General features: G+C 45.3%; 2 protein-coding genes across 5 annotated transcripts in view; one reads left to right on the top strand and one right to left on the bottom strand.

Moving 5' to 3' along the window:
* The window catches only part of ATG9A (autophagy related 9A), a 32,736-nt gene extending 24,795 nt beyond the window's left edge, over positions 1–7,941 (bottom strand). The window contains exons 1-8 of one of the 4 annotated variants that reach the window (XM_077273111.1): positions 7,804–7,941; positions 5,471–5,548; positions 4,242–4,341; positions 3,790–3,941; positions 1,676–1,719; positions 1,316–1,380; positions 939–1,094; positions 621–762 (exon numbers count right to left, since the gene is read on the bottom strand). In XM_077273111.1, the coding sequence (XP_077129226.1) occupies positions 621–762; positions 939–1,094; positions 1,316–1,380; positions 1,676–1,719; positions 3,790–3,892 (510 nt within the window). In that variant the 5' untranslated portion in view covers positions 3,893–3,941; positions 4,242–4,341; positions 5,471–5,548; positions 7,804–7,941. Of the gene's footprint in view, positions 1–620; positions 763–938; positions 1,095–1,315; positions 1,381–1,675; positions 1,720–3,789; positions 3,942–4,241; positions 4,345–5,466; positions 5,549–7,803 lie in introns of all 4 variants that reach the window. The other 3 variants (XM_077273112.1, XM_077273113.1, XM_077273114.1) reach the window with 3 other exon arrangements.
* A 71-nt stretch (positions 7,942–8,012) lies between these two features.
* ANKZF1 (ankyrin repeat and zinc finger peptidyl tRNA hydrolase 1) lies at positions 8,013–23,504 on the top strand. Its single transcript, XM_077273116.1, has 16 exons — positions 8,013–8,150; positions 10,828–10,952; positions 11,580–11,680; positions 11,852–11,954; positions 12,948–13,135; positions 13,210–13,328; positions 13,477–13,624; positions 13,723–13,942; positions 15,123–15,218; positions 15,381–15,524; positions 15,759–15,872; positions 16,837–17,101; positions 17,196–17,307; positions 18,550–18,717; positions 21,830–21,903; positions 22,209–23,504. Exons 1-16 carry the CDS (start codon positions 8,143–8,145, stop codon positions 22,333–22,335), a joined length of 2,112 nt encoding a protein of 703 aa, XP_077129231.1. The 5' UTR covers positions 8,013–8,142; the 3' UTR covers positions 22,336–23,504.
* Positions 23,505–24,141: the final 637 nt, after the last annotated feature.

Below are 24,141 nucleotides of genomic sequence, written 5' to 3' on the forward strand. Positions count from 1 at the left end.
GGAGGGGGGTGTCCTGGAGGCGGGGGCAACCTTACGGTCTCCAGCAAAATGGCGCAACTGCATGCACAGATCCCAGTCTGCGCATGCGCCTCCTTCAGTGTCATTTTGTTGGAGAATGCAGGGATGTGAATGTGCGCAAGTGCTGATCGATACATGGGAGGCGCTATTGCAAAATTTTAAAAAAGGATATCCATACAACAGCTGAGGGGCCACAGCAGAGACAAAGACCCTACCCACAGTCCCGCACCAATGCACGAAGAGGCCATTGCACTAAAACTTGTCCAGCTAGCCATTAAATCAATATTTAATTTTTTTCTTATTTTCCTCCTCTAAAAACTAGGTGCATCTTCTGGTCTGAAAAAAAAATGGCAAGTTACAAGCACTAAAATTAGAAAAAAAAAAAATGGGACCAGACTGGCACATACGGCAATATTTTTCCTCGTGGTCCATGTGCACTGCTAACACTGGCAGCACACGGACCGAAGATACGTTCATGTGAATGTAACCAAAAGATGAAGGTTAAAAAAAAAAGCAAGGATTGGATGCTATTCTCATCTTGGCTGTGACTTGGCAGCCAAGCATCAGCACATTCTCGTTCATTATTGATGCCTGGTACACACCATAGGGATACGCAGAGCTTGAATGTAGAAGTTGTAGATCTCCCAGTAGCAGCAGACATTGTAAATAAATTTAATGAGTCTGTGGATCCAGAAGACACCAGCGATGACCAGAAGAACTACGAGGAACCAGTTCCCTTCAATGCTGGAAAATAAAACATAAATAAGCAGATTTGTGAATTGCGGGGGGGAATCTGCACCTTAGGATTTTTAGGCCCAATAGACAAAAGATGATTGTGATATTAAAAGTTCCAAAACTTTCTAACAAACTTTGTGGACGATTACTAATAGACCATGGTGTGATAGGAATAATATACTGACCGGTCCCTGCAGACTCCGGGGGGCAGGAAGGCATCTGGCAAGGTCACCTTGTTGTTTTCACTCTGACTGTGATTCACCATCTTGTTTGCAAAAAGGATGTCATAATCCACACAGCTCACCAGGAAGGTGGTGAAACTGACAACGAAGATGAACTGCCTGCAAACCAATTGGGAATGGGGGTTATAAGAGGCCAAAGAGCAAAATCTAATAAATCCCCAAAAATAGAAAATGCATAAAACTGCCGAGAAACATGAGACATCAGTGTGCTTCTGTGGTCAAAGAGGGAATGAGACGATAAAAAGGTTTCCCAACAACCCTCCACTTTATGGAAGGCTTCAGGACATTTTTCCAGGCAAGTATGAGTTAAATGAACTCACAATAACTCGAAGATCTCCCCGATCAGCATGCAGGTGAATCCGTTCTTCTGGTGCAGGTTGTATACCTGAAGTGTCAGCGATAAGGAACACACACATACAGATCAGATGATCAGGAGCATAGCCCATTTACTTGACCGGAGGAAAAGAATAAAGGGTGCTGACACATTGTAACACATTGCAGCTGTGCGACAGTAGGACTAAGCCAGAATGTCTTTATCTAGGCTCGTCCTCTGTCACCAAAACACTGAAGCAGCACAAGTCCATTTCAGGCTCTGGGCTGATACACTGTAACAAACCAGAGAAGGAGAAGATTTAGTGTATAAAAAAGTCACATTGTGAATAGCTGCACGGAAAGGATACTCTAGAGAAGAAGAGATCCAGGTTCTCAATGTGATTCCACGGAGCTGAAGAGAGAAGAAGACACAGGTCATACGGTATAACATGGGTATTACCAAGTCATACTGGGGCCAAAATTAATCATTTAAAGATCCTCGTGTTGTCAGACACATCAAACATACTGGACAGGGGCAAGTAGTTATACCAAATCAGATGACTATACAGAACCTTCTGTTCAGGAACAGACACAGACTTCGCTAGGAAGTCCATATTACTGTTCGGGTGCAGCCCCCCGAACATAGGGTGTTTGTTGCACTGTTATGTGCATGACAGCGTGGCAAATACTGCTTCTGATTATCACCTGACAATACAAAAGGTGACATCAACACCACAACTATGAACCCCACTTGCCACCACTACAGGGCAAGTGGGAAGAGCCGGGAAAAGCACCAGAATTTTCTGGGCAGCTGCGGGCTGCCATTTTTAGGCTGGGTAGTGGCAATATCCATGGCCCCTTACCAGGCACCTGAGAATACCAGCCCCAACTGTCTGCTTTAGCTTGGCTGGCTGTCAAAAATGGGGGGGACCCACAACAATTATTTAAATAATGTAAAAAATATGGCGTCGGGACAATTCTATTCTTGATAACCAGCCTTGCTAAAATTGACAGCTGAGAATTGCAGCCCCCAGCTGTGAGTTTTGCCTGGCTGGTTATCAAAAAAAAATACAGGGGAACTCATGCCCATCGGCTGATGGGAACAGTAGTCTCATCAGCTGACACCAGTGACCAGAGGTAAACTTTAGGGAAAGTTCACACAGGGTGTTTTTGCCTGCTTTTGTATGCCAATTTTCAGCTGCTTTTTACAGTACCAGCAAAGCCTATGAGATTTCAGAAATCTCATGCACACACATTGTTTTTTTGTGTGATCAGCATTTTGTGCTTTGCTGTGTTTTTTGGACACAGAGCATGTCACTTCTTTCAGCGTTTTCCACCTATTGACTTGAATGGATGGTGAAAAAAAATGCGGCAAAAACGCAGGTTGACTTTACTTGCAGCGTATTTGCTGCAGAAAAGTAAAGGACAGCCGGATGTGACGTCATACTCGGCTCTGCTACATCTAGATGGCATTCATTTGAATGGGGGGGGGGGAGGGTCTGACATTACAGTGTTTGACACGCTGTCATATGCATGACAGAGCGGCAAATACCGCTTCTGATCGGCGGTGAATTCCTACCCGCCGGTCAGAGAGCCGCGGCTCCCACTCTGCCAGAAGACAGCGGGAGTGCTCAGCTGTGATCGGAGGTATAAACTGGTGTCAGCTGATGGGACTATTGAACCCGTCATCCAACACCTACAGCCGCTAATTACTGTGAGAGCAGGAGCGGCAGATAGGAGTTTTCATCTGCCACTCCTGCGCTATAAATAATAAAAAAAAACAACGGCGTAGGTTCCCCCCTAAATTTTGATAACCAGCCAGACAAAACTCACAGCTGGGGGCTGCAACCTCCAGCTGTCAGCTTCAGCAAGGCTGGTTATCAAGAATAGAGTGGTCCTCACACTTTTTATTATTTAAATAATTTAAAAAAAACGGCGTGGGGTCCTCCCCTATTTTTGACAACCAGCCTTGCTAAAGCTCACAGCTGGGGGCTGGTATTCTCAGGCTGGTAAGGGGCCATTGATATAGGCCCCCCCCAGCTGCCTAGAAAAGGCACATCTATTAGATGCGCCAATTATGGCGCTTTGCCCGACTCTTCCCACTTGTCCTGTAGCGGTGGCAAGCGGGGTAATGAGGGGTTAATGTCACCACCTTACTGTTGTAAGGTGACATTAAGCTGGCTTAGTAATGAAGAGGTGTTAATAAGAAATTCCCTCTACATCAGTTTTTATTAGCTCAGCCATTTCTTGGGAGTCTCCTGTGATATAATACAGGCATTATAGTAAGATCTTAGTAAGGTCTTAAGTTTATAAAATGGTGCATGTAAACCAAGACATGTAATGCAAGGCGTTCATGGGTTATGTTGCACAGTGACAATGAGGAATCACAGTCCTCGTAGATAAAATGTCGCCACCTTTCAGAAGTTACTAGAAACTATTATAAACAGATGGATGGTGCAGTATATGACACTGGACTACTCACATTTACTTCCCTCCGGTACATGCACCAGGAGGTCATCCTCCCCCAGAGGCGAATCCGTGTATGAGGCCTCTAGCCTCTGGTAGGGTGTGTCCAGGACCGCCATGTCCCCACAACCTCACATCAAGAGGTCAGCCTTCAAAACGGAGGACGTGCTGAACATAGAAGAACAAGAGGAGAAACTGTTATATCACATGCACGAGTGAGTACGGGATGACATTGATTCAGCAGCAATAATATCAGACGATAATCACTGCCAAGTCATCATACAATGAGGAGACGGATGATCCTGGAGCAAATGGGCAGCGGAGATAGGAAAGTTGTGTATCCAATGGTTTCACCAGACTCCGCTTTCCTAGCACTACTGCCTTGTTCTAGTGTTTGTCAGGGATGACAGTGACGGCAAATACCAGCTGTGGATGTAATACAGACAGAGTCCAAACATGGCGACTTACACGCAGACACTGCTTCCAAGACCCACAAAAAGGTCACCTTTTCCGCTATCATCTCCTTGGATTCACAAACAGAACAAATCTTGACAGTACTTGAAATTTACTTCTCAACACGGAAGAATGTGGAACATGAAATAAGGAAAGAAAGAGCAATTACAATCACTATAATACTGCTCCTATGTACAAGAATATAATTACTATAATGCTGCCCCTATGTACAAGAATATAACTACTATAATACTGCTCCTATATACAAGAATATAATTACTATAATACTGCCCCTATGTACAAGAATATAACTACTATAATACTGCTCCTATGTACAAGAATATAACTGCTATAATACTGCCCCTATGTACAAGAATATAACTACTATAATACTGCTCCTATGTACAAGAATATAACTACTATAATACTGCTCCTATGTACAAGATTATAACTACTATATAATACTGTCCCCTATGTACAAGAATATAACTACTATAATACTGCTCCCTATGTACAAGAATATAACTGCTATATAATACTGTCCCCTATGTACAAGAATATAACTACTATAATACTGCCCCTATGTACAAAAAATATAACTACTATAATACTGCCCCTATGTACAAGAATATAACTACTATAATACTGTCCCCTATGTACAAGAATATAACTGCTATATAATACTGTCCCCATGTACAAGAATATAACTACTATATAATACTGCCCCTATGTACAAGAATATAACTACTATATAATACTGCCCCTATGTACAAGAATATAACTGCTGTAATGCTGCTCCCTATGTACAAGAATATAACTACTATAATACTGCCCCCTATGTACAAGAATATAACTACTATAATACTGCTCCTATGTACAAGAATATAACTACTATAATACTGCCGCTATGCACAGGAATTATTAGAGATTTAGCGGCAGCGCGAAATGGCCGTCGTCTTGTGGAATCACGTTTTTTCCCTGATTTATCCTGCCTTTTGACTACATGTCACAATAAACAAGTGGATTTTACGGATGGTGAGTGCTCGCATTTTCTATAAGACTGTTGAACTTTAGGTTTTGATTTTTTCACTGTGAGCACCCGATATCCGCAAGGGCATTCACACATCTTGAGGACATTGCAAAGTGTGTGTGCAGGTGATACAAACCAGCTGTTGGTGCGGCTTCTTGCTCTCTTTTTTTAGTTATTATTAGAGATTTATAAGGGTATCAGCAGACATACTCACTGTGTGTGACCCCCGGGGGTCTTCCGGAGTCTTTAGCTGTATGATCTCTCCGCTTTCATGGTCAATGACATATCAGAGCTGCAGAGAAAATGAAACTAATCTGTAACCCCGTCTGAGTCACGCAGCTGCACCTATCTTATGTCAATTATTTCCAGTGCAGTTTTAAAGGGCCAGAAACTTTTCTTCTTCTCATAGTACAGGAACGTTAGAAGAGAAGCAGCTCATATCAATGACTCTTAAGGACAGAAATGTCTTTGTGGGTTTCTTGGCACTAAACATAAATTGTAACAAGGCAGGACACAGTAGTACAATCAGAATGTTATTCAGTGACAGCAAGCAGTGAGCTTGAAAACGATTAGAAACTTAAAAAAAATAAAAATAAAGTATATAGGAAAGTTGTAGAACTTATAAATTATATTTGATTATGAAGCTGTGTCATTATAAAAACATCTTCGTTATTACATAGAACACCGGAGCGTAATAACGGCACCCATGTAACGATACACATTATTACAGCACATATCACAGAGCAGGATCATCATGACACGGACGATGTCCTCACAGACGGATACAATGCACACTTCTCCGCTGTCCATGGTGATGAATTAATCACCAATTGTTGATACAGGATGTCTCTTCCCTCAAAGCAAACAAGAACATTCTCCCCCATAGTATAAAACAGAGAAGGTGAATATCATGGCGCGGACACACAAATCCAATATAAATGCACCATGTAAACACACGGCGGGATTATGCTGATAAAATAAAAATGCTGCAATCGATCCATATTTACAGTCATGGCCAAAAGTGTTAGCACCCTTGAAATTGTTCTAGAAAATGAATTCTTTCAGAAAATTATTGCAATTACCGTACACGTGTTTATTTCCTTTGTGTGTATTGGAACATGACAAAAAAAGGGCAAATTGGACAGGATTTCACACAAAATCCCCAAAAATGGGTTGGTCAAAATTGAGGCTAAACAACTTCGTTTCAAGCATGTGATGCTCGTTCAGACTCACCTATGGCAAGTAACAGGTGTGGGCAATATGAAAATCACACTTGAAACCAAATAAAATGGGGAGAAGTTGACTTTGCATTGTCTGTCTGTGTGTACCACCCCTAAGCATGGCGAACAGAAAGAGGAGAAGAGAACTGTCTGAGGACTTGAGAAAGTCCTGCGAATCGATTTGCAGAAAGTCAGTATTTGGCATCAGCATTTGTAGCCAAAACCAGGAGTGGGTGATAAATACAGAAGAGGTGACGGGTTTCTATTAGACTTTTCCTCTGATTGTTCCTCTCCTGACTTCGGCTGCCAAATAGTCATGTAAAATCCTGAATGTGTGAATGAGGCCATTGCCAAAAACCAGAAGTGTTTCCAAAGCAAGGAACAAGTGTCAGTCTTTCAATTGAAGTTTTACTCTGTAAATTCCACTCCTGCTTTCAGCTCACAGACACTGATGCAAAATACTAATGTGTGAAGGAAACCTTATGTAGTGCGAGTGATCAAATGATCGCAGGGTCAAGTCAATGCATAAATTCTGTATCTCTGCATCCATCGATGTCCAGTCTATGAAAGCATAAAATTATTTAGCCGTATATTAGGTAAAGATCAAGTAAGAGAAAACGCTAAATTCACTTATTTTTTTACGGTTATCATTGCCTTTAGCTAAAAACATTATACAGTATGTACCCAAAACAAAACCCATCAGCTCGCAACAAACAAGCCCCCGATGCCGCGCCAGAACGATAAAAAAGGGAAAAATAAAAAGTAATCACTAACAAAAAAAATTCACAAATTCGGTATCGCCGAAGAATCAAATATACAGCAAAATAAAGGCTGTAAAAAAAATGTAATAAATAAAGCGCCAAAAAATAACAGCAGAATTGCATTTTTTATTCACCGCACTGGGATTATTATTATTTTTTGCTGCATCGCATGATAAAGTAAATGGCGCCATTCGAAAATCCCAAGTTGTCGCCTTTATCCGGCCGCGCGGAAGGAAGAAGAACACAATTATGGCGCTTGGACGAAGGCGAGGAAAAACGGAAGGGGCGCAAAAAAATGAAAAAGGCTTGGACAGGAAGGGGTTAAGGGGTGCAGCCTGGCGGATGAAAAATGGCGCAAAAGTGATGAGGTAAAAATGGTGAAAATCTCATCGCCGTGACAGAGGACGGCGGCGAAGGTGACAGGGGCGCAAAAGGAATGGCGCTATAGGTGAATGTGCCCCAAACATACAGAATCCCATAGAGAGCTGGTAGTAAGAGAGCTGGTAGTGCCAGGCCTGTGACGTCACAGGACACACACACACACCAGTAGGGCCAGTGACACTCACCATTACCTCTGCTGCTCCCATCACCCGTCACTAGGGCTCCTCTCTCACCTCAGGCGCCCACACACTGTCTCCTCCGACCGCTCCTACACCTCAAGCAGCCTGGCCTGTCACTCTAATCAGCTGACAGGAGCAGGAGCCAATCACAGGGGGTTATGCAAGAAGTAGGTGTTTTAACCACCAATGGCAAGGGAGGACACTCAGCTTACTAACCAATAGCTACGCAGGTGGGCGTGTGTGAGGTTTGTTTTGGGTCAGCGTGAGAGAAGGGGTTGTGGCGAAGGCGGAAGTGACGTCAGATGAGGAAGTGAAGTGACAGCTGGTGGGAGCCACGTGAGCAGCATGGAGGGGTGAGGAAGGGTTCACCGGTTATTTACTGTCCGTCCTGTCTGTCTGTCAGCGTCTGTTAAGATTCTGAGAGGTGCCTAATTGTTTAGTTACAGAATTCCCTCCATAGATGAGGAGTGATGAGGGCTGATGGGAATTGTAGTTCAATAGCTATGATAGAAAGGTTTCAGGACACGCAGAGCATTGCAGCTATGATAGAAAAGTGTCAGGACACGCAGAGCATCGCAGCTATGATAGAAAGGAGTCAGGACACACAGAGCATCGCAGCTATGATAGAAAGGAGTCAGGACACAGAGCATCGCAGCTATGATAGAAAGGAGTCAGGACACACAGAGCATCGCAGCTATGATAGAAAGGAGTCAGGACACGCAGAGCATCGCAGCTATGATAGAAAAGTGTCAGGACACACAGAGCATCGCAGCCATGATAGAAAGGAGTCAGGACACACAGAGCATCGCAGCTATGATAGAAAAGTGTCAGGACACACATAGCATCGCAGCTATGATAGAAAGGAGTCAGGACACACAGAGCATCGCAGCTATGATAGAAAGGAGTCAGGACACGCAGAGCATCGCAGCTATGATAGAAAGGAGTCAGGACACGCAGAGCATCGCAGCTATGATAGAAAAGTGTCAGGACACACAGAGCATCGCAGCTATGATAGAAAAGTGTCAGGACACACAGAGCATCGCAGCTATGATAGAAATGTGTCAGGACATGCAGAGCATCGCAGCTATGATAGAAAGGAGTCAGGACACGCAGAGCATCGCAGCTATGATAGAAAAGTGTCAGGACCCGCAGAGCATCGCAGCTGTGATAGAAAAGTGTCAGGTAACGCAGAGCATCGCAGCTATGATAGAAAGGAGTCAGGTAACGCAGAGCATCTCAGCTATGATAGAAAAGTGTCAGGACACGCAGAGCATCGCAGCTATAATAGAAAAGTCAGGACATGCAGAGCATCGCAGCTATGATAGAAAGGAGTCAAGACACGCAGAGCATCGCAGCTATGATAGAAAAGTGTCAGGACACGCAGAGCATCACAGCTATGATAGAAAAATGTCAGGACACGCAGAGCATCGCAGCTATGATAGAAAGGAGTCAGGACACGTTGAGCATCGCAGCTATGATAGAAAAGTGTCGGGTAACGCAGAGCATTGCAGCTATGATAGAAAAGTGTCAGAACACGCAGAACATCGCAGCTATGATAGAAAGGTGTCAGGACAGGCAGAACACCGCAGCTGTGATAGAAAGGTGTCAGGACACAGAGCATCGCAGCTATGATAGAAAGGAGTCAGGACACGCAGAGCATCGCAGCTATAATAGAAAAGTGTCAGGACATGCAGAGCATCGCAGCTATGATAGAAAAGTGTCAGGACACAGATTTTTGCAGCTATGATAGAAAGGTGCCAGGACATGCAGAGCATCGCTGCTATGATAGAGAGGAGTCAGGACACGCAGAGCATTGCAGCTATGATAGAAAGGAGTCAGGAAACAGCATCGCAGCTATGATAGAAAGGAGTCAGGACATGCAGATCATCGCAGCTATGATAGAAAGGTGTCAGGACATGCAGAGCATCGCAGCTATGATAGAAAAGTGTCAGGACATGCAGAGCATCGCAGCTATGATAGAAAAGTGTCAGGACACACAGATCATTGCAGCTATTGTAGAAAGGTGTCAGGACACGCAGAGCATCACAGCTATGATAGAAAGGTGTCAGGACATGTAGAGCATCGCAGCTGTGATAGAAAGGGATCAGGACATGCAGAACATTGCAGCTATGATAGAAAGGAGTCAGGACACGCAGAGCATCGCAGCTATGATAGAAAGGAGTCAGGACACGCAGAGCATCGCAGCTATGATAGAAAGGAGTCAGGACACGCAGAGCATCGCAGCTATAATAGAAAAGTGTCAGGACATGCAGAGCATCGCAGCTATGATAGAAAGGTGTCAGGACATGCAGAGCATCACAGCTATGATAGAAAGGAATCGGGAAACAGCATCGCAGCTATGATAGAAAGGTGTCAGGACATGCAGAGCATCGCAGCTATGATAGAAAGGTGTCAGGACAGGCAGAACATCGCAGCTGTGATAGAAAGGTGTCAGGGATGCAGAGCATCGCAGCTATGATAGAAAGGAGTCAGGACACGCAGAGCATCACCGCTATGATAGAAAGGTGTCAGAACACGCAGAACATCGCAGCTATGATAGAAAGGTGTCAGGACAGGCAGAACATCGCAGCTGTGATAGAAAGGTGTCAGGGATGCAGAGCATCGCAGCTATGATAGAAAGGAGTCAGGACACGCAGAGCATCGCAGCTGTGATAGAAAGGGGTCAGGACACAGAGCATCGCAGCTATGATAGAAAGGTGTCAGGACATGTAGAGCATCGCAGCTGTGATAGAAAGGGGTCAGGACACGCAGAACATCGCAGCTATGATAGAAAGGTCTCAGGACACGCAGAGCATCGCAGCTGTAATAGAAAGGGGTCAGGACACACAGAGCATTGCAGCTCTGATAGAAAGGGATCAGGAAACGCAGAGCATTGCAGCTATGATAGAAAGGTGTCAGGTACATGGGCATAGATGAGATCCCTGCCAGTCACATACATTTTGTAACACAACAGTTGGCTCTTCAGCCAGTGCCCAATATCTTCTGATAATTTTGTCATTAACCTCTTAGGTCTCCTGGAATACAAGTTGTCAGTCTGTTTGATCTGAGTCCGTCCAGTCCAGAGTTGTCAGGCCTGTCCATCTATAATAAAACTCATGGAAAAGACAATTCTTTGGAGAATGTGAAGCCTCCAGGTATAAAATCACAATCAGCGATGAGGACGCCGTTCTTGTTTGGTTTTGAACAGCGATAAGGGGCAATGAGCCACTAATCAATTAAAAGGGTCATGCTAGAACTCTGCTGCTGATTGGGAAAAAAAGTGGAAACCATCGACAAGCAGGTTAGCTGTTGTTGCTGGATCTTGTAGAAAACATCCGAGGATTAGTGATGAGTGAATATACTCGTTACTCGAGATTTGTCGAGCACGCTCGGGGGTCCTCCAGAATATTTTTTAGTGCTCGGAGATTTAGTTTTCATCACCGCACCTGAATGATTTACATCTGTTAGCCAGCATAAGTACATGTGGGGGTTGCCTGGATGCAAGGGAATCCCCACATGTACTTATGCTGGCTATCAGATGTAAATCATTCAGCTGCTGCAAGGAAAACTAAATCTCCGAGCACTAAAAATTACTCAGAGGACACCCGAGCATGCTCGGGAAATCTCGAGTTACGAGTATATTTGCTCCTCACTACGAGGATATGTCATTTGGGAATGGCACTACGGGACCTCTGGGCCCAATGAATAAGGGGAGTGAGGGACGTCGATGCCGCATTGCAGGGGCACATTGCAATCTGTCATATATGATTGTTTTTCCCTAGAAATAAATGTCAGAGAAGCAAAAGTGGCAAATGTCCTGGAGATTTCTGATCGTATGAACTGTTCGACATGTCAGTGCAAATTTGACAGCAGGGAGGAACAGGTAATTTATGTCTACAGTATCAATGCATGGTCATCAATCTGATCAATAGCTGCTGTGTTAATTATGGCGGAGGTCAGAACTTCTTATGATGTTCTACCAAGTCTGTATATTTTGACAAATATAAATCGATTTATGGCTTCAGAAGATTGAACTTTGATTTCTGTGTTAAAGAGAGAACATTACACCTTGGACTGGCATCGATTTAACCTGAAAAGGAGAATCCGAGGAGCAGAAGTGTTAAGTGAAGAGGACTTCCAGGAGAAGACACGGGCAGGTGAGGGAAGAGCAATAAGGCACGAGCAGGTAAATGGGTCCTGAACAGGACAAGACATGGAGGAGAGGGTTGTGAGACTACACATGGGCTGCTGAGAGGTCGAGGGACAAGACATCCTCTACTGAGTCAGTCGGGGCATGAGATTTCCTCTGTTGAGCTGCTGAGGGACAAGACGGTTTCCTGAGAAGTTGAAAGGCGAGGTATGGGCTACTGAGAGGTCAAGGAAAAAGACATGGGCTGCGGGAAGGTCAAGGAAAAAGAGACATGGGCTGCAGAGAGGTTGAGGAAAAAGAGACATAGGCTGCGGGAAGGTCGAGGAAAAAGACATGGGCTGCTGAGAGGTTGAGAAAAAAGACATGGGCTGCAGGAAGTTGAGGAAAAAGAGACATGGGCTGCGGAGAGTTCAAGGAAAAGGAGACATGGGCTGCGTGGAGGTTGGGAAAAAAGAGGCATGGGCTGCGGGGAGGTTGAGGAAAAAGCATGGGCTGTGGGGAGGTCGAGGAAAAAGGCATGGGCTGCGTGGAGGTCGAGGAAAAAGAGGCATGGGTTGTGGGGAGGTCGAGGAAAAAGGCATGGGCTGCGGGGAGGTCGAGGAAAAAGAAGCATGGGCTGTGTGGAGGTCGAGGAAAAAGAGGCATGGGCTGCGGGGAGGTCGAGAAAAAAAGACATGGGCTGCGTGAAGGTTGATGAAAAAGACATGGGCTGCAGAGATGTAGAGGAAAAAGAGACATGGGCTGCTGAGAGGTTGAGGAAAAAGAGGCATGGGCTGCGGGGAAGTCGAGGAAAAAGAGACATGGGCTGCAGAGAGGTCAAGGAAAAAGAGACATGGGCTGCAGAGAGGTCAAGGAAAAAGAGACATGGGCTGCAGAGAGGTCGAGGAAAAAGAGACATGGGCTGCAGGGAGGTCGAGGAAAAAGAGGCATGGGCTGGTGAGGGCTTCCACATTTCAGGACCTTCACCTCTGGTATAAGAATCCTTTTCCATCTCCTCCAGGGGACGTATCCAGCATCTCTGGTTCAGACTCGGAGAGCTCAGATGAATTGGAGCCCAGGACAACCTCGGAGCCCGGAGACAGTTCATCTCCCAACATCGCTCAGTCCATCCGAGCACAGAGAGTCTTATTTCGGAATGGAGAGCAGCAGCTTCTGTCTGTTTACCGCTGTGTTTTGGGGGCAGCGAAGGTAATAGGTCTATAAATGCACCATATAACCAATGTGAGGCCCCTGTAATACAACATTACTGTATCCTGCTCCAGGACCTGGAGGTGACGGCTCAGCAGCTGCTCAGTTGGGTGAAGCGTCTGCAGGAGCAGCCGCCGGTGGTGGTGATTCTCATGGCTGGTGGAGGACATTTTGCTGGAGCTGTTTATCAGGGGTACTTTTCTATTTTATATGCATTTATATATACATACATATATATTTCTTGTTTCTGTCGCCTCCCCACCTGCATTACACTACCTGGGTTATACGAGGCGTTATGTGTAAGATCATGTCCTCCAGCCTCATTTGTGTCTTCTATACAGAAAGGAGGTGATAAAGCACAAGACCTTCCATCGTTACACAGTGAGAGCCAAAAGGGGGACCGCACAATCCGTCCATGACTCCCAGAATCACGTGGCTAGGTCTGCCGGGGCGGCTCTGAGGAGATACAACCAGGCGGCTCTGATGGCGGTGAGGCGTCTACATCTTATTACTGCGGCAGCTATTAGACGACTTCATACAATCTCCAAGTATTAATATTACTGATCTTGTTTTGCTTTTACTTCCAGGACATCAATCAGTTATTACAGAGCTGGACAGATCACATTAAAGAAGCTCAGGGGGTCTATCTCCGAGCCCCTCGTTCTGATAAATCTCCGTTCTTAGGACGTAATTCTCCCATTACAAGGAAAGACCCGCGAGTTTTCGGAATTCCATTCTGCACAAGGAGAGCCACTTACAGGGAGGTCCAGCGGGTGCACACACATCTCTTCACCCTGCAGCTCTATGGTAAGATGGCTCTGAGGTCACTGCGTACATACATTACATTACTGATCCTGAGTTATATCCTGTATTATACTCCAGAGCTGCACTCACTATGCTGCTGCAGTCACTATGTACATACATTACATTACTGATCCTGAGTTACATCCTGTATTATACCCCAGAGCTGCACTCACTATTCTGCTGGTGCAGTCACTGTGTACATACATTACATTACTGATCCTGAGTTACATCCTGTATTATACCCCCTCACTATTCTGCTGGTGCAGTCACTGTGTACATACATTACATTACTGATCTTGAGTTACATCCTGTATTATACCCCAGAGCTGCACTCACTATTCTGCTGGTGCAGTCACTGTGTACATACTTTACATTACTGATCCTGAGTTAGATCCTGTATTATACTCCAGAGCTGCACTCACTATTCTGCTGGTGCAATCACTGTGTACATACATTACATTACTGATCCCGAGTTACATCCTGTATTATACCCCAGAGCTGCACTCACTATTCTGCTGGTGCAGTCACTGTGTACATACATTACATTACTGATCCTGAGTTAGATCCTGTATTATACCCCAGAGCTGCACTCACTATTCTGCTAGTGCAGTCACTGTGTTTATACATTACATTACTGATCCTGAGTTAGATCCTGTATTATACCCCAGAGCTGCACTCACTATTCTGCTGGTGCAGTCACTGTGTACATACATTACATTACTGATCCTGAGTTACATCCTGTATTATACTCCAGAGCTGCAGTCACTATTCTGCTGGTGCAGTCACTGTGTACATACATTACATTACAGATCCTGAGTTACATCCTGCATTATCCTCCAGAGCTGCGCTCACTATTCTGTGAATTAAAATCTTGCTTGAATATTTGAAGTCTGGGAAACTTCATCTTTACACCAAGCACAGCACAGTCGCCCATTGTAGCAAAAATGTAATACTCTCTCCATTATAGGAGTTCAGCTGTGAGGGAGTGTGTGATGTCCTGTTTGCTGACTGTTTTCTATAACAATAGCAGAATTTTGGCATCTAACTCTCAGTATAATTCAGGCTCTTACTCTGACTTTCTCCTTTGTGGTTTAATTTGGGGGCTTTATATCTCTCAAACATTTGGTGCTTGTGTTTTATTGTTCTGAATAATATAGATATTAAAGGTTTTTTTTTTTTACAGAAATGGCGGTGGCCTCATCACTGTTCAGTAGAACACAAGTGAAAACCTTAAGGCCTAGAAAGCCAGGACGGACGGAAGTGAAAGAACAGAGGACGGGTAAATATACGTGTCTGGGGTGCGATGGAGACCGTGGTGGTCCGCAGCTTCACCAGATGCAGATCGTTACCCCTCCCTTATTCTATTATCGAGGATCATTTGCAGCCTTTTATACAGAATGTATCTATAGAATCCACCGCAGATGTTTGTGTCTTGTGTCAGATGCCGCTGATGTGTCAGAAGAGGAGTCTCCCGCATCTGAAGAGTTAGTGGAAGAGGAGCTGACAATCAGCACATTGGATCTGAGGGAGCACGAAGTGGAGCCAAGGAGGAGAAGAAAAAAGAGAAAGAAGCGGGAAGGAACGAGTGCGTGATACATTAGTGTTATATATTACACAAGGTGGTGTAACGTATATCTGTTTATGACCGCGGGGCTTTGCAGCTTCCCTCTGGCATTGAGAGCTACGCTCACGTTCTCTGCCATATTGGGGTGAAGAGGACATTTTGATCCCATTTCACTTTTTGGGACTGTTACCTGCACTGTGCAGAGGTCATCATGGTGGAAGGATGTCTGCTGTGAGTGTTGTCTGGGTTTTCTAGGTGTGACTGGGCCCAGTGTCACATCTCGGAGGACCGAGCAGGACCGTGAGGATGAAGATTCAGCCGCCGAGGAAACGGAGAACTATACACCTCAGCCATCATCTGCACTGGAAGGTAAAGCACTGACGCCAGGGTCGCCCTTTATATGTTGGCTCATACACAGATCAGTCAGGACTATAGAGGCGCCGGTCTGATATTGTGTAGGTCTCCTCCCTCTGGCAGCAGGATGTTATTAGCCGGTTCTATACGACGCTCGGTGCGGCCTCCGTGGATCGGACTCTGCACTCCAGCACGTCCCACAGATAATGGATCGGACTAGGATCTGGGGAATTGGAGACGAGTCATCTCCTTGATCTTTATCATGTTCCTCGGACCATTACTGATCTGCCATTATCAGAGGAGCTGCCATTAGGGAAACCCACAACCATGGAGGAGGTACCGAGTCTGTACCATATTAAGTCAGGCCCACGTGTCACAGGACCCGAGACTTCCGGCAAAGCATCGCCCCCTCATTTCCTGCGCCAGCTCCTGTTTACTATCCTAGTGTTATCTCCTCCCTGGTGAGTGATGCAGCAGCCGTCCATGTGATATAAACTGTCATTCATCACACCTGATGGGCTTCTTCCATCACTCTGGTCGAGTTCTGCTGCCTATATGCCCATTATAGGGTTTATAGTCTTGTACAGGGATAAGAAGAGACACTGAGCAGGTATACAGCCCCATACACAGCAAGGAGCAATGCTCTACGTGTTCGTGTTCTGCATGCACAGCAAGAAGCAATGCTCTGCGTGTTCTGCATACAGCGAGGAGCAATGTTCTGCATGCACAGCAAGAAGCAATGCTCTGTGTGTTCTGCATACACAGCGAGGAGCAATGCTCTGCGCGTTCGTGTTCTGCATACACAGCGACGAGCAATGCTCTGCATGTTCTGCATACACATCGAGGAGCAATGTTCTGCATGCACAGCAGGAGCAATGCATGTGTATTACCCCATGTCTCCGGCAGTGCCCCCGCAGCAGAATATGCGACTGCCCGTGTGTTTGCTGATATATGATGAATCCTTTTGTCTCCTGATCAGGTGATGAACTCTCCAGGACACGTAACGTCTTATTCACGTGCTGCAAGACCGGAGATGCTGAGACCGCTAAGCAGATGCTACAAGATGTACTTTCCAGCTCTGACGACTCCTCTGGACCCAGACTTTGCTCCCCGGGGGTCGTGCCGATGCTGGTGAATGAGCACCTGCCGGTAGAGGGACGCACGCTGCTCCACGTGGCGGCTGCTGCTGGACACGGGGAGGTGGCCTGTCTGCTCATGGACGCTGGCTGGGACCCTGCTCTCAGGTCGGTGGATACAATTAGGGTCCAGATCTGTAGTTACAAACATTCATTTATTTTTACATAACTGATACATTTTACAATTCTTCACCTCTTTCAGGGACACAAACGCCCAGACACCATATTCTGTGTCTGCGGACAAACGGACCCGTCTTCTCTTCCGCAAGTACAGAGTGGAAAACCCTGACAAATACAACTACAGCAAGTCTCAGGTGTGTAGCTGCCACCGCCGAGGTCTCCAACCTCAATATTCCAGTCCTAGACAATGCCTTTAAGCCCTTAACCTTTGACATGCATTTCATCACGGGTCACATGTAGAGTGTATGGAGCCGGTTAAGCTGTGTTACACAGCCGGCATCTGTCTCTTAACAGCAGTGACCAGAGCTAGCCCTGACTGCTGTGGTTTAACCATTTAAATGTTGATGATAATCTCTGACAGCGGCATTTAATTCGCCCCCCTTCCTCCTTAGGCCTCTTTCACACTAGCGTCGTGCACTGCACGTCGCTATGCGTCGTTTGGTTGAAAAAACGCATCCTGCAAAAGTGCTTGCATGATGCGTTTTTTCACCATTGATTTGCATTAGCGTCACAGCGTGCGACGGTTGCGCCGTGTTGTGGCGGACCGTCAGCTGCAAAAAACGTTCCATGTAACGTTTTTTGCCGCCGACAGACCGCCATTTCCGACCGCGCATGTGCAGCCGGAACTCCGCCCCCACCTCCCCGCACCTCACAATGGGGCAGCGGATGCGTGGAAAAACAGCATCCGCTGCCCCCGCTGTGCGGCGCATTCACTGCTAGCGTCGGTATGTCGGCCCGACACTCTGCGACGGGCCGAGTACGACGCTAGTGTGAAAGAAGCCTTAGTCCTGTGAAACCGAGCCTCAGGCCGTGCTTCAAGGAACATCAGGCATACTATAGATCGCAGTACATAGTATGAGCACTCAAACATTTACAGGCTCATGTCCTCTAAAAAGGACAAAACAATAAAAATTAAAAAGTAAAAAAAATCTAAAAAGAAAAATTTAAATCGCACTTTTCCCCATTCAAATTTTTTATTTTTTTTAGAAAATAAACTTATTTGGTCATAGAAGGTCGAGCAATCAAAATATAGAATTATTTAGACCGCAAGTTTTAAAAAAAAATTAATACTCCAGAATTTGTTTTTCCTGCAAAATTGCAATAAAAAGTGATCAAAACATCCTATGTATTCCAAAATGGTATCAATCGAAACAAGCCCCCTCGCAGCTTCATGGATGGAAAAGTGAAAATGGCGACACAAAGTTGTTTTTTTTACACTGTTAAGAAGTTTTATTTAACCACTGAAATATGGGGGGGGGGGGGGGGAAACAAACTTAAGTTTGGTATCGCGACAATCGGCTCACCTGGAAGGATCAGTTTTATGTTTCCGTTACATCAATACCGGACATTGATAAATCTTCTCTTATTGAATTTAGATCCCTGGACCAATATCGGAGGAGGTGGAGGCTCGTAAGGCGGAGAAGAAGCGCGTCCAGAGGGCGCAGAGGAAGCAGAAGGAGAAAGACGACAAAGAGGAGAGGCTGAGACGGGAGGCAGAGGAGGCCGAGAAGAAGAGATTTGCAGCTCTGACTGAGCGTGAGAAGGTGAGGTCTTCCTGTGTCCGTACACATCACTGACTATTAACCCCTGAATATCACTTATGTTTGGAGCCTTCTCCCTCAGGCCGTTTTTAGCTGTTGTCGACACGACCACTTTAGTAATGAAAATGGCGACTGCAGTTATTCTGCTATACTGCATGGAAATTTTCCAAGACAATTTTTTTTCTTGATTTTGAGCTCCAATGATTCCAGGTAGTGCGCTGCCAGGACCTTCTTCCTCAGTGCCGTCACTTACAGTTACTGTTCCTTGCTGCGAATAATACGGACCACCCCTGATAGGAAGCACAAGGGGAGCAACAATAGGAGGGAATAAGAAGAGGTAACGTTCAGCAAAAAGATTCAAATCAGGGCCGTGCGAACTTAACGGCTGGAACTCGAATGCTGGCTTCCTACGTGCCTCTTGTGATTGCAAGGCCCCACTGATTTACTGATGCTCATGGGCTGGAGTAATCTTAAAGGGAACCTGTCAGCAGGATTGTGCTCAGTAACCTGCAGACAGTGTCAGGTCGGCTCCTTTATACTGATTACACAGGCTGCCCCGGAACACGAGCATATCATTTTATTTATATATTATTTTTTTTTAACTCAAATAGATTTTTATTACGTATAAAATCACAATAAACATTTTACAACAATACAGGGATTTTGAAAAGATCCCCTCCCCCCACAATATATCCCAACATTACCAACCTCCCCCCCTTCTCCCCATTTAGACGGCTCACGCTATTCCCTTAGCATATCGTATACCAGCATATACTTTAGTTTTTTAGTATTATGTGATGACTCCTGCTGTCCCCTGATAAACAAACATCCCAACAGGAAAAAACTTCCCAAAGCGTTCTTCCCTCTTCCCTCCCCTACCCCAATTCTAGCCAAGGCGTCCACAGCTTATCAAAAAACTCCACTTTCCCTCTTTTCTGGTAAACTCCCTTATCTAGGGTAATAACATGTTTCACATACTTAGGGTATGTGCACACGTCAGGATTTCTTGCCGAAGTTTTCCTGACAAAATCCGGACATTTCTGCCAGAAATCCGCATGCGTTTTTTTGCGCGTTTTTTGTGCGGTTTTTTTTTTTTGCGGATTTTTTGCATTTTTTTCCTGACACTCCAATTTCATGGGAAATCCGCAAAAATAATGAACATATTGCTTCTTTTTCCGGAATGCGTTTTTTTTGCGGAAAAAAACGCAACATTTGCAAAAAAAAATACGGAATGCATTCTAAATGATAGGATGCATAATGTATGCATTTTTTATGCGGTATTATAGCGTTTTTATTGGGGAAATCCGCAAAAAAAAACACAAATTCCTGAAGAAATCCTGACGTGTGCACATACCCTCAATGTATTCTCCTCTCGAAGGTGGATCGTCTTTTATCCAGTTTCTTGCTATGACCTTCCGAGCCATGTACAATAGTCTAGCAATTGCTATCTTCAAATTGTTATCTACTCTGATCTCCTCTACATATCCCAACAAACACACCACCGGTTCCCTTGGGACCAGGCATCTAGAAGCCCCCTCTATTCCACTGATAATCACCAACCAGAAAGCAGCCAACCTCGGACAGCCCAGAGCATGTGAAGCAGTCCAGCATTGTCATTCCTACACCTAGGGCATTCCGAGCTGAGACAGTCTATATGGTTCATTCAGTGACAGTTTTGGTATCCATTCTAACAGACATCCATGTTTCATCCTCTAAATGGCCCAATTCTCTTTCCCATTTAGGCTTAGCACCAATTGGGAAACCCAGTAAATGAGTATGCAGTAGGTCTCTGTACAAGGTCTCCACACACATACTCCAACACTAAATCACCTTGAATTTTAAAACAGTCCCCCCTGTTCTGAGCACTAAACGCATGTCTCACCTGTGCATATTGATATCCCCCAGAAGCCCTAATACCAGACTCCGATTGTAGCTGGGAAAAGGATTTCAGCTCTCTCCGCTCTAGAATCTGATAGACATATCGTATCTCCCTGGCCTGCCATTCTGGTAAACATCCCATTGCCATAAACTCCGGTAATTTGTTATTAAACCACAGCGGGGAGAACCTGATAAGACAGGTGACTCCACGAATTTGTCCAACTACTAGCATATCATTAACTCAAAACTGAAAATAAAGATTACACAACAACCACAAGACGGATTTCATCACCAGGTATCAGTGTAATCAGTATAACGGCGCCGACCTGACACTGTCTGTATGGTACTGTGCACAATCCTGCTGACAGGTTCCCTTTAAGAGTCATCCAGGATGCTGATATTCGAGTGTTGGCTGCAGAACTTCGCACTGCCCTAATTGTGCTGCTACGAAGTACCAACGTGAACGCCAGATCTGGGTCCTGCAAATCTTTTTGCTCAACTCTACGGAGGAGGAAAGTTCAGGGAGCTTGTAGGTAGACCATTTAGTCCTGTATGCTGAGAAGATGACCATGAGCTGCATAGTCTTATAGGTTGAGAAGAACATGAACCGCATAGTCCTGCAGCTTTAGAAGATGACCATAAACAGCATAGTCCTGCAGCCTAAGAGGATGACCATGAACAGCATAGTCCTGCAGCCTTAGAAGATGACCATGAACAGCATAGTCCTGCAGCCTTAGAAGATGACCATGAACAGCATAGTCCTGCAGCCTTAGAAGATGACCATGAACAGCATAGTCCTGCAGGCTAAGGGGATGACCATGAACAGCATAGTCCTGCAGGCTAAGGGGATGACCATGAATAGCATAGTCCTGCAGCCTTAGAAGATGACCATGAGCAGCATAGTCCTGCAGGCTAAGGGGATGACCATGAGCAGCATAGTCCTGCAGCCTTAGAAGATGACCATGAACCGCATAGTCCTGCAGCCTTAGAAGTTGACCATGAGCAGCATAGTCCTGCAGGCTAAGGGGATGACCATGAGCAGCATAGTCCTGCAGCCTTAGAAGATGACCATGAACCGCATAGTCCTGCAGCCTTAGAAGATGACCATGAGCAGCATAGTCCTGCAGCCTTAGAAGATGACCATGAACCGCATAGTCTTGTAGGCTCACAGAGATGACCATGAACAGCCTAAATTGTGATTGTATTTTCACGTAATATCCCTGTATTTCTCATGCAGAGAGCGATGGCAGCAGAGCGTAGACTGGCCGCACAGCTCAACCTCACCAACGAGACGGCTGGGACTAGCGTCCGGTAAGGAGGATTTCCTCTTTGAGTTACATGTTTTCTTCTCCATTCATGACTGAAGCTACATTCAGCTCTAGACAGCAGAGTATTGCGGCTGCACGGGGGGTAACTGAACTCTTGGGACACGTGACTGACCGGTGCGGGAAGGTAAACCGCCGTCTGTAGCCAAAGGCGACCGGCATAGAGCTGCACAAAAGGGGAAAAAAGACATAACTAACTCAAAATCTGCACAAAGGTGGTAAAAAACGTTCTGTAAAGATCCTTACATTTTCCTCTATTTGGTAAGTTTGGTGTTTTGCTTTGTGTTGCAGGCGCTGCTGGCAGTGCGGAGAATTGCTTTTAGGAAAAATCCCATTTGAATACCTCGAGTTCTCCTTCTGTAGCACACGCTGTTTACAAGAACATCGACGTAGCCAAGTCGCCAAATCTCAGAAGTAGCCGCAGTGGCCAAGTCTGGGCCGTGCTACAAAGCCAATGCTCCAGCCGCCACTTACCTCTCTGGGACCATCTGATCGTCCCCGATTGTGGAAGATTGTACTGAACATGAGAGATCCCGTCCTCGGCTCCGTGGACTATAACCGGCCTGGCGTATGCACTGAGGATTCCTGGACAGTGGCTGCAGCTGCTAACCGACTGCAAAGTCAAGGGTGCTCATGTGCAACATATTGCTTTTCTTAAAGCCTGTGACTAGATTTACCATGAATCCAAACACAGCGCCACCCCTGCCTGAGGTTGTGTGCGGTATTGCAGCTCCGCCATATTCTCCGTAATGGAGCTGAGCTGTAATACTGGCCACAATCCATGGACAGGGGGTGGCTTGTTTTGGAAAACTGCAACTAGATCTATATATAATATATATTGTTTTTGTTTTAATCCTGTACAACCCTTCTAATGATACCCTAGTTGACCATGCCATCATGTATGTTGCGTCTGAGCTTTTCATGGGCCAGACCTAATGGGAAGACTTCAAGCTACTCTCTAGGCCCACCATGGCAGATGATTGCCATAGGGAAAAAAAACAACATTTCATGCCATGTGATATTTAGGGACTGTTCGATGGCCTCCTGTTTTGGAAAGTGCAGTTTAACAGATTAGATGACCCAACAGAACCCAAACATTACATCCACACGAATGGAAAACAAAAATCTGTGGCCAAATCCACACAAAGTTTCTATTGCAGATTCGCATGATGCAAAGGGTAAGGGTATGTGCACACGTTGCGGATTCCATTGCGGATTTTGCAGAATCCGCAGGTAAAATGCCCTACGTTTTACCTGCAGATTTTGTGCGTTTTTACACCGGTAGATTCCTATTATGGAATTTTCCGCAGCATGTCCACTGCGGATTTGGTTTTCCATAGGTTTACATTGTACTGTACACCAATTGGAAAACTGCTACGGACCCGCAGGGCCAAATCCGCAACGTGTGCACATACCCTAAAAGTTTGCAGCAACACTTGACATGTCACAGACTTAAAATACGCAGCATAGGCAAAGGCCAGTTTCTGCGTATACTTTTTTACAATCTCTAAATTTGCTGCTGTTATATGCTGACAATTTTCTACCCACAAAATCCAAGTATTTCAGCCCCACAACAAAAAAAACAAACCAAAACACCCTTCTGGCCGGTGTATGGTAAATAATGACCCAAGTATGCGATTAAAGATGTTGTCCCAAAAGCTGAAGGTATCCTCCATGCATGGGTATAGGTCTTTTAGAAAGGAGTCCTGTTTTTTTGGGTCGCTGGGGATGCCACCTGTCACACCCCTGCATTTGGTACATTTTCTCTTGTCCTGTGGATAGGGAATCACTCTGAATTCTAAGAACGCCCCTTTAATGTTCGCTCCAGAAGCTTTTCCTGGCTTATATACTGGAAGTAAGGCTCAGATGCCACAGACACAGAACAAGAACCCTTCCATCGTTAGTACAGGAAAAGCGAATGTCACTTCTTTAATTTTTTACCAAACTGACATTGTAATTGCCGTCTGCCAGTAATCAGGATGTCACATTATTATTGCCTTAATGATTTTCCATAATGAAATAAACTTACAATACATCAGTGCTAGTTATAGCGTCAGTACTATAGCTGGACACGGCTCTAACAAATCCTTCTTTTATACAGTGCTGTCCACAGAGCGATTACTTACCAAATTCTTTTGGTCTCTCCCTCCCCGGCTGCCATGAATCAGCAGATATCATCGATGCGTTTCTGTGCAGTCCAGGTGACAAAGGACCCTCATCATGG

Source organism: Ranitomeya variabilis, chromosome 7 (genome assembly GCF_051348905.1).
Source record: "Ranitomeya variabilis isolate aRanVar5 chromosome 7, aRanVar5.hap1, whole genome shotgun sequence".
Taxonomy (NCBI): domain Eukaryota; kingdom Metazoa; phylum Chordata; class Amphibia; order Anura; family Dendrobatidae; genus Ranitomeya; species Ranitomeya variabilis.

What these genes read in the sequence shown, in the direction of transcription:
- ANKZF1 (XM_077273116.1), top strand. An exon ending in TTGACAGCAGGGAGGAACAG is followed by an intron (nt 11,681 to 11,851) that starts GTAATTTATGTC and finishes TCTGTGTTAAAG; the next exon opens with AGAGAACATTACACCTTGGA. An exon ending in ACGGCTGGGACTAGCGTCCG is followed by an intron (nt 21,904 to 22,208) that starts GTAAGGAGGATT and finishes TTTGTGTTGCAG; the next exon opens with GCGCTGCTGGCAGTGCGGAG.